General features: G+C 40.9%; 1 protein-coding gene across 1 annotated transcript in view; it reads left to right on the top strand.

Moving 5' to 3' along the window:
* Window positions 1–10653, top strand: part of LOC129730976 (uncharacterized) — a 196723-nt gene extending 186070 nt beyond the window's left edge. Inside the window, exon 2 of the mRNA XM_055690649.1 lies at window positions 7481–10653. Coding sequence (XP_055546624.1) covers window positions 7481–7703 — 223 coding nt within the window. The 3' untranslated portion in view covers window positions 7704–10653. The remainder of the gene's footprint in view (window positions 1–7480) is intronic.
* Window positions 10654–11367: the final 714 nt, after the last annotated feature.

Raw genomic sequence — 11367 nt, forward strand, 5'->3', positions numbered from 1 at the left:
TCCGTGTGAAATGATTCTGTTGATGACTGTTGGTCCCAGCAAACAATTTTGTTGTTTTACTGCTCAACAAGCTATTATTCAGTGGATTTCGGCTGAACTATAGCTTAACAAGCCGTTATCCAACAAAATTGTTTATTGGGGTATTCTACAGGGAAGCAATTTAGGCCCATTGCTGCTTCTAATCTACGTAAACGACATAGCCAAACCAAGGTTGCATGGCAAACTGCGCCTGCGTTTGTTTGCTGACGATACCTCCAATTCCAATCTTGATGTCATTAAAAATCAAATGTCGGATAGGGACTTGCTGCAAGAGTGCTTTTTCGAGAACTTTTCGAAAAAAATTTCAATTTGTTATTCTGTAACGCTGCCTTTGTATCATATAATTTAAGTTATGTGTAAATGTCTGGTTGTGTGACAAATAGTCGTCATTTGAGGGTAGTGCTACTTTTCCCCTTTCATTCAAAGAAAACGGCGACTAAAGCACATCGAAAGTTAAGAAAGTGTCTACGGAGATGCTGCTGTATGTGAAACAACGTGCCGTGATTGGTTCCGTCGGTTCAGAGACGGCTTTTCCGAAGTAGACGACTAACTGCGTGAAGGAAGGCTTTAAACCTTAGATCCATGCCAAACGCAGAAGCAGCTTGCTTTGGTATTAAAAGTTATCGGCCAAGACACATGCTTTGGGAATCATTCAAATACAAGGAACTTGGGTTCCTTACGATTCGCGGCCAAGGGACGTTGAGCATTATTTTTTCGTCTGTTTTCAACGCATCAGGACGGGTGATAAAAAGAGTATTCATTACAGTAACTTAGAGAACAGAACGTTACGGTAACTGCCCGCTCATGCTTCTACGTCATCGACACGGCCGAATATACACGCTGCGCATGCTATGCTGTGTATTTGATGGGACCAGTTCGATGTTATTTATTATTAGCTGATGAAGGAGAACTGGGGAACGCTCAATTGATGCGAACTGCCACAATACGGGCAGTGACACCGAAAAGTGATTCTACTACATGACAACGCTCGTCCTCACACTGACAAAGTCGTTTGAAGTTACATAGAAATGCTCAAATGGGGAGTCCTCTATCCCTAGCCAAATCATGCAACAGAATTTGTGCCGTGTTATTATTACTTGTTCCGTTCGAGCGCACATGGTCTGGCTGATTATCAGTTCTGCAGATATCGAAAAATTGCTTGATGCGTGGAAACCCTTAAAATACGGTATTAGAGCTCTACTAGAAAGAATGGACAAAACTGTTGCTGGGTTATACTTCGAATGATAAGTATTTTTGGTAACTATTTTTGTCATAAGAATGTTGCATGTGTATTTGAGAAATAACAGAAGGGTTATGTGCAAAGCCACGACCGCAAGGGTCGTGAACCCCATAAAGCTGTTCGTTGTAATAATTGCATTTACGCATTGAGGAGGATTACGATAAACTATCCTATCTCATTGTGAATAACTTTTATCCAACATTATTTCCCAAGTAACACACGTTGTTATAGAACAGTTGGGATAACTCCTCTAATACAACCTTCAGTTATAGATTTCAGTTGACATTACCTTTTCCATGACATCTATATCACCAGAAAAGCGCAAAAATTGAAGGCTACTATAACAAGTACTGGTGCTATATGAAGTATTATATAACTTCATGAAAGCAAGCCAACTTGTTAGACTAAAGCTGCAAAATACATCTCGAGTACCAATACGGTAAGAAAACGTTTTAAACAGGTTATTTTCAAGTTGTAATTGCTAACTAATCAAAACATCGTTGACGCAAGCATAAAACTTTAAAATAAAAAGATTGCAGAGTGGCGCTGATTCATATTAGAAACAATAAAAAAATAGTGATTATGGCGTTTCGTATAATCACCGAAAAATAAAAAACAATATTAGATCAACGTTTCGATGCTTGTAATACAAAAATCTACGTGCGCGTCAAATTTCATAATGAAACATTGTGTTTTACTTTCGAAAAAATCATGCGCCATTCATTGAATACCGTTTTCTATTTGTCAATAAGTGGAAAACAGATTATGCATTATAGAATGTTCGCTGACTTATTTCATTACGAAAAGTCAATTTACCCCATCACCGCATGGGCTTAGTTCGTAAACCACTATCTGGCATCTCTTTCTTACATGCGTAGTAAATCGCAATGCCATTTGTTTTTCTTGGGTAGACCTGCACTGACCCAGTGCAATAAAGAAATTCGCGCATTCGTGGGTCAGAATTCGCCATTACAAAGCGCATGCGCAAATGCGTTGCTATGACAACATTTACCCAGCGCATGCGCAAATGTATTGTTACGCGCAGTGCAACCAGATCGACAGTTGTCTCGTCAGTGGCACTTTCAATTAATCATAAATTGATTATAAAAAGCAATGTACAACCTTTCAAAATGGATTGCTTCTGTAGCTTGAATATTAAAGTTGTTTTCGCATAGTTTCAACGTTATCTAGACTTAAAATATAACAAAGCTAGAAATCATTGTTAGATATACGGTAACATAAAATGAAAAGATATTGGTTGCACTGCAAACGTTTTGTTTATCTTTTCACGGCACATTTTGACCCACCTCGAATAGTTTTATTGAAATCATTTAATTTAGCGTTGGCTGCTAAATACTAAGAACAACCTTAAGGGAAGCACTTTGCAGGTACGTAGTGTTGTTATTATGCGCGTAATATTGAACGCGCGCGGCTGCCCCGGTTGGGCATTTCATACACAGTTTTTTTATTACATAGTGCAAACTTTTGGAAGACAACTTGAAGACAAGTGTCATTTGTGTTATAGTTATTGTTTGTTTAACTCGTGTTATTAAAAAACATCTCCAAAACCAGGAAAAACCGAGTTTGTGTTCGAAATGTGGTTGAATTACTGATGAAAAACAACTTCTCGCAAATGTTGTATTTTGAGTTGTTTTCTGTACTGTTTTGATAACATTATAAAGACAAGTTACAGATAAGCAGCGGCAGTTTATATTCGATAATCTATAAAATACATTTATGCTATGAAATGACATCTCGAGAACAAGAACAAAACAACACAAGTTTTGAATTGCGCTTATAGTACTCTTATATGACTGCTGTCATTGTGAATTCTTTTCTAACATGTTTTGTGTGTTACTCGGGTTATTAGTGTATTTTTTTGGAAATGATGTGGTGGCCCTGTAAAGATTCAAAGTGGCAACTGAGATCGATTTACTGCCGACTGATTTTCATTGCTAACATCCCAGAAAAGTTTGTGTGTTGCCAAAATACGACTGCTTTTCCCTAAAAGAGGCCGGTCACTACGCACTACACATGATGCTGCCGCTACCGCATGAAGGCAACTTTTACTAAAGGATGTGCCGCTGCATCTACCGCTGACGCTGCTACCAATACCGCTTCCGATATCCGTTGCCGCTACTACTGCTACCCGCTGCTACTAATAGTTAGGACCATCCTAGTCGCCATCCACTAGTAAAATGATTGGTTTGAGTAGGCTCTTGTATAACTCGAAGAGTGCATTCCAGGTTAATCAGGTTCGATATTCTGTCGATCATGTTGTGGCAAACAAGCATCGAGGTATTTGCTTTTATTCTATATACGCCTATTTTTCATGTTTCTCGTATTCCACCAGTTTCGAAGAGAGTTTTCATAACAACAATAAAAATTCAAGTAGAAAAGCTTACGAATTAGATAACCAGCTGACAATCTAGTGAAAAGAGAGTTCCCCTCAGCATTTCACCTGTGTCACAATGTTACGCCAACACACTTGGTGTCTAGCGGTCTGTCTACCATCGACCATCTAACTCGCTGCGTACCTTGTACCGGCTAAATTCGAGACGGTTGGTGTGCAGTGCTGTATGAAAATCTTCTGAGACTTCTGAGATATTGTTGTCCGGTATTACACGTATAACACTCCCAGCCCATCGTACCCTTCCAGCTTTAGCGACTTTCTGGATACTGGGCACGCTGCACTGTGGGGCAGAACCCTGAAAAGTCGCGACAAAACAAAAAAAAATGAAATTCAGTTTTCATGCCTCATTTTATTTTCTACTTGCAGTAGACATGTTATAGCCTGGAAATCATGATAATTCACTTTGAAAAATTATTTAGAAAATGTGCTATAATATTGTGAAAGTGAGGATTTACAAGGCTTGTAAAATGGAAAAAATATTTTTCACATATATTTTCCAGTAGGGCATGCAAATACTTAGAAATTAATAAGCTAACTCATATGATCCTCATTAAACAGAGTATAAACTAATAGGTAATGTGATTTTAAGACAGCTTTGTTGAAAATAGGTTCGTAGGAGGCATAGTGTGTAAAACCAGTGTGTTTTTTTTGTAATTTTTCCTCATTTTCGGCAATATGAAAAACATAAAGTTCTTCTTGTGTATGGTGCACTTGGTACGGAATGAAGTTTATCAGACCTCACAACTTTGTGCAGTCCTAGTAAGCCCGACATGCAGCTGTAATACGCTTCAGGACTTCTCTGCTGCAATATTTGACTAACGTTACCAATGATCCCAGGTACCTAAATTCCATCACCATCTCGAACTCATCAACGTCGTTCGACATTCGCCTATACGAGCCCTACCGCGCTAGACTTCTCCTGTTTACTTACCTTACCAAACAGTCCCAAGCCATGGTGTGGCCTTTGCTGTACGTAAGAGTCGTCTCCATTCCACTCGGTCCATGGCTGCAGTTCGCCAGCTCTGCAGTCTGCGTAGGTTCCGTAGGTCGTCTTCCACCTGATCGATCCACCTTGCTCGCTGTACACCTCTCCGTCTCGTCCCTGACGGATTGGTTTCAAGAACCATCTTTACCGGGCTGTCGTCCGACATCCTTACAACATGCCCAACCCCCCGCAACCTGCCTATCTTAGCGGTGTGGACGATTGATGGCTCCCCAAGCAGCTCCTGCAGTTCGTGGTTTATTCGCCTTCTCCACACTCTGTTTTCTATCTGCAGTCCACCGAAGATGGTACGCAACGCTCGAAGACCGCAAGGGCGCATGAGCATAGTCCATATCTCATGCCCGTAGAGGACTACCGGTCTGGTTAGCATCTTGTAGATGGTTAACTTGGTGCGGCGACGAATTCTACTCGATCGGAGCGTCCTCCGAAGACGAAAGTATGTACGATTTCCTGCCATAATGCGCCGTTGAATTTCTCTGCTGGTATCGTTGTCGGCAGTTACCAGTGAGCCCAGATACACGAACTCATCAACCACCTCGATTTCATCACCACCAACTTGAACTCGAGATGGGAGGTTAGCACTGTCTTGTCGTGAACCCCTTCCTTTCATTTACTTCGTCTTCGATGCATTGATGACCAGTCCAATCCGTTTGGCTTCGACGTAGTCCGATGTACGTATCCGCCATCTTCACAAAGATCCGAGCCACAATGTCGATATCGTCGGCGAAACCAAACAGTTGAACCGACTTTTGGAATATCGCCACTCGCCACTGCCACTCGTGTCAATCCCCGCTTTTCTAATGACAATATTAAACAGTAGGCACGAGAGACCATCACCTTGCCTTAGATCTCTTCGGGTTTCGAAGGGGCTCGAGAGTGCCCCCGAAACTCGAGCTACACACATCACTCGATCCATCGTCGCTTTGATCAACTGCGTCAGTTTGTCCGGAAATCCGTAGTCGTGCATAATTTGCCATAGCTGGTCCCAATCGATTGTGTCGTACGTAGACTTCTCCTGCTGGCACATTCTTTGTTTTACGACGTATTCACCTTCATCCCAACCTTGTCTGCTTCACGTTTCATCTTAGTGTACTATTCAGCAGCTGCCTGGAACGTCCTCCCGGTAGGACTCACATCATCAGTGAAGTTACAAGTTACATATATTGAAGATCTTGCCTCGCATGTTAAGGGCCATGCGTATCATAACTCCTATTGACCAGAAGACAGGAAATTCCTTAGTCTTGTCGTAGTCTTTTGCGTGATTCACCATCATATCGTGGTACACCATCTATTGCGGCATCGATCAGTCTTGTCAGTTTCGCAGGAAAACCATTTCGTCCATAATTTTCCATAGCTATACACGATCGGTAGTGTCGCAAGCGACCTTAAAATCTTCGGATAGGTGGTGAGTGTGAGGTCTTGACATTCGCGACACCTTTGGAGGATCTACCGCAGTGTAAGGATTTGGTCCGTTGTTGATCGTTCATCTGCAATTCGGACTGATAACTTCTCACACACCTACTTGCTAGCGACAAGAGACGGTGAAAGATTCGGAAAGCACTTCTTGGGCTACGTTGAGAATCCATTCCTCCAGTTGCTATTCTGTATGCCGGATCCTGCCTATCAGCTATTGTAGACAGGAGGCCAACCTATCTGAGCCCAGCTTGATGAACTCCGCTTCGATGCCATCTTCTACAACTGATTTGTGGTTGTTCAGCTACTTCATGGCATCCTTAACTTCGTCTACAGTGTGGTACGCTATTTCTGCCTCATCAACTGTGTTGACGAAGTCGCTGTCTTGATCTTCAGTCTCTGCTCCATTTAAGTGCTCATCGTAGTGCTGCTTCCACTTGTCGATCACCTCACATTGATCCGTTATCCGATTCCGATTCCTGTCTCTTTATTCCGACACATTTCACCTCGCGACAAAAAGCCTGCACGGGGTGCGTTGGATTTCATGTAGAATCTACGCCCTCCTTAAAAACGATATAGTTGCTTCTTTTCCCCACACTTCAGCTCTTCCAGGCGGAGCTTTTGGTTTCTGTTCTATAGCATCACGTTTTGACGGATCCTTTGTTGCAGCATCAAAGCTCGCACTGCATTCCTCTCGACCAAAATCGCCTGACACTCCTCGTCGATTTCTCTCGTTGAACCCGATTGCACCTTCTACTGCACTGTTAACGGCTAGTCCTCCAGTCCTCTAGAGAGGCTTCGATAAGCTCTCTTTAGTCCGGCAACGCTGTCTCAAGACCTTGCGCGTACTCAGTGGCGATTTCAGGAAGTTTAAGTCGCTACAGATCAAACCGTGTAATCGAAGCGTATGTTACTAACAACCGCAAGTCTTTGGCGCATTTTAGGCATCAGGACCTAGTGATTCTGTCAATCGAAACGCAATCGATTTGTGATTCGCTCGGTAGTGGAGATCTTTGTACCGATTTGAGAGGTTATGCTTGGAATTTATTTATCTAGGTTCAATCATAAAAAAAAATGTTTTTCTATTGAAACATTTCTATTCCAGAGTTTCAATGATTCTGTTGAGTTTTAATATTAGTTCTTTCGACATTTGAATTTTAAACATTCTATCTTCAAAACTAATTGACTCTTTCTTTAATGATTGCTTACCTTTCCTGCACAAATTTAATGATTATTTGGGAGAATATTGCTGTTACCCTAGTTTGTCATCAATTTCATTGTATATCTTCTTTGTTTGAACTCTTATGAACAGTAACAACTTCTCACTATGAGTTTAATTAACACTTTTCCATGTTTTCCGTGTCATTCACAGGTACATAACGCCGACGGCCTTACCCCAGGTGATAGCACCACCCAACAAGTCAACCGGCACCGGCATATCGCAAAAACTCCGAGACCTGGCAACCTCGGCTGGTTTGCTCACGGCTAAACCCCGGCCACCACTGAAACCAGTCATCAAAACGCGTGGCTCCAATAGTGCCGAATTCCCGAAGAAGGTGACGTTCAGCGCGTTCGCCACCGTGCAGGTTGTGTAGATTGGACCCCAGAAGCGGAATCGTCAGGCCGCAGGCAACTGCTGGAGCTGGAATGACACTGTAGAGAATGTAGCGGGCAATAGAGAGGAGTAATCGAAACAAACTTAGACAAGGGACACACCGTTTCGGTTATCACCCAGTGAATATCAATTATTTCATGCAATTATCGGAAATAATTTGTTATTTGCCAATCGAACATGCAAATCGACTAGACGACTGTGTAGATAAACAGCGTTAGAAGTAGAAATAATAGCAGAACAAAAACACTGACATACTGTGGACATGCAACTAAAACCACACTACATGCGAAGCACTAGAACGGTGGGTGAAAAGTGTACAAAATGACCAAAAGATGTAGAGTACCAATACAAGTTTTTTGTTTTATAATACACATATACAACCGCACCGAGTTTCACCCACCGTTCAGTGAACCGCGGCAGTCAATCTCTCAATTGGTTGATACAAATTTTCTCGTCACTCCAAAAGCAACTACTGCGAAAATATTCAAGATTGCTATCGACGTACGCCGGCGTTCGGATAAGGATACGATGTGCCTTACGGTCCCCGCGGTGAAGTGTTCCGACTTTAATCGAGTAACGTCAAACTCTGTATATGTACACACGAAGAAGCGAGCAAGAAAAAAAAACTTTAGATGTGATTCACGAGCCATTTTAGCCTGTACACACGAACTAGTGGCAGGCGAGAAGTTTTTTTTTTAACCTAACCTATATATTTGCTTGTCATATAAGTACATCTCGAGCATGCAATCTATTTTCTTCTAGCTTAACTTTATTTTTATTTCACCGTTGACTAGAGCGTTGAGAGCTAGTTCTGTATAAATTGTACCATTATATCGTATTAGTTAGCTGTTTAAAATAAAAAATGCAGTTGCTTCGTTGCATGTTTGTTACGGGACGGGAATAAAGCAACTGTGAATGAAGCAGGCGAAGAGGAATGAATGCATACCTTGTAATAACATAGTGCGAAGCCAACTATAAGATTTACTAATTCCTTTATCTTTAATAACTATAAGCCCAGGTTTAATTGAAAATCTTGCGGAAGGCTAGTAATTTTAATGTCTTTGTATTGTGACCGACCTCAAACCGATAAGTTAGGTCTGGGTATCGGTCCGGTTCGTCCTGGTTATGAATCAGGAACGGCCTTCGAAGTTCATTTTAGGTCTATTACGATCCGACTCCGTTTCGGTATCGTTCCGAAGTCCGGCCCGGAGTCTAAGATACAAAAGTCGAGAGTTTATCAAGTTCTCCGACTTATGAACAAGAATAAATAATCCGCTTTTAACTCATTAACTGTGTATCGTAGAGTCGAAATCAATCAATAAATTTATGATTAAAGATTCTCAATTTTACCAACCAATTTGCGCGTAGAAGGAAAGAATTTATGAATCAGTTTTTTTTTCGATTTTTGTTTTTAACTTTGATTCTACGATGTGTGGATTTTGAGTTACGTTTTTTTTTTGCATAATTTCAAAAGTGTCTAGACGCGCAACATTTTAACTGAAAATTGATTATACTAAAAAAGTAAGTCAGCTGCCGGAACCAAAGAAACTTTAAAATTTGATGACCCCCTTAGGAAAGGTCATTCGTGCGGAGTACGACTGTTACAAGACAAACTTAATCGTGACGGCGATTTTATAGAATAAAGAGTGCCAATTCTGTTTAAACTGTGCTTTTTCTTTGTAATCTTAGTTAGGGTGGTCCAAAAAGAAGTCGTTAGACCTTTTTTAAATGCTTAACATCACACTAAACGGTCTATTTTGTCTCAGGTTGCAGATTTTTTCAATTTTTCTGAAACTATTTTTGCTATTTACTTATCTTAAATAGTTCTACCTACAAAGATTCAAGTAACGGTAAGCCACATTACGTTCAAAACTATCAATAACCTATCAACCGTACAAGATAAAAGTAATTATTCATTTGAAAAATTTAAAACTTCCTGTATTTAAAGCCATTTTTACAAATTGGAATGCTAATATTACAGAAAAGCATCCGGATAAAACTATTTAAATTTCTAACAACTTTGCTCAATAACTTGTACAATAAAACAATGAATTTTGAAACATTAGTCAGATAAGAACAATAAAAAATGATACGCAAGTAATTATTTTTGGACCATCTTCACTAAAATATTCATCAAATCATAGTTTGATGCGAAAAAGGCGAAAGTTTTGTTACGTCAGAAAATTAACTTCCGTTGAAACAAAAAAAAACACAAACATCGTTGAACCGTCAGACCAATCAAACCGAATGCAACAAAAAGATCGTCGAACACTTTCGCTGAAAAACATTTTTCCTACCCAGAAAGGGTGGCTGGCTGATGATTGGGACCGAGAAAAACGTTATTGGCATGGCGATTTCCTAAAAGCATCGCACCACACCTACGAACATCTGAAGAAAAAAAAAATACTAATGTCGGCTGTTACCAGTCCAAAAACCAAAGGCCTTGCCAGTGACGCATCAGCTGGCCGCAAACTTGACGTCGAGTGTTTCGGGCACAGAAAAAAAAGCTACCCGAAAACGGTGCCTATGCAATTACGGGGCAATATTTTCCTATTCCGAATCCATTGAACCGAACAATGTTCACGTTCGAAACATAATTATTCAATAATCGAACCAAACGATTGTCGGAAAAGCCAAGTGCGGTTTTTTTTCCCAATGTTAAAAGTGAATGCTACCTTCCAAGCCAATTGTATAATGTTGTAAAAACTTGTATTAGGATATAGTATAAATAAATCTATCTTCGCGAACAAATTATTGTCTATAGAAATTTGATCTTATAAACATACTACAAGAGCAAACGGAAACTTGTAAATAGCTAAATATCTAACTAAACAACAATTTGGTGAAATCTACTTGTCAACATCGTATGTTTCCAAAAACACACCAGTATAAGAACATAACTGAAAATAAAATGGAAATGAAGAAAAGAATCATGTGTTTAAGTTATTACCTATCCGAAACATGTCCCATATCCCAGTCTCACAACCTGAATTATTGCAATAAATCCGGATTGGCCATTTTCGAAAACAAACTTCTCCCATCAGAGACTACGGCGAGGCCATCGCAACCTATTCGAGCTGTCAATATTCTACAACCACTCGCCGAATATTAAACAATAAGTATCACAGGCAGCAACAACGCCGCGAAAGATGTCCAGTTACAGGAGGTCTCACCGTTCGCACTTCAGCAGAAACACCCGGGCCGTGTTGCTACTCGAGTTTCTAGCCGAAATGCCACTTTTTCACCTCTACGAAGTCACTGAAGAGGAAACGAATGACGAAAGCCTAGACCTCAGTGCGTGCGTGCCTAGGTCTAGTCATGTACATTCCGCTTTCATACCTGCACTTACGACAGTAAACAAATCGTGTTGCATACTCAAGCAGCTGCCGGTTGGGCTGCTGCATACTCAAACCCGGAGCGATCTTTGGCGAAAATCTCTGCGAAGTCCCCTACTAGCTATTAAATCAAGCAGTCTAGCATATCGACTACCCTTTCCTTTTTCTCGTCCGTGGCCTGCTAAGTAGGTATAAGGTTCGGCACAAGTGCTCTCGTTTCAGATCACCACGCTGCAAAAGAGGCTTGGGTTACACGCACGGATCCGTGGGTCCTAACTCTCGATTGCGGATGATGTGTCGCAAAAGTGG

The sequence above is a fragment of the Wyeomyia smithii genome, chromosome 3, assembly GCF_029784165.1.
Source record: "Wyeomyia smithii strain HCP4-BCI-WySm-NY-G18 chromosome 3, ASM2978416v1, whole genome shotgun sequence".
NCBI classification, from domain to species: domain Eukaryota; kingdom Metazoa; phylum Arthropoda; class Insecta; order Diptera; family Culicidae; genus Wyeomyia; species Wyeomyia smithii.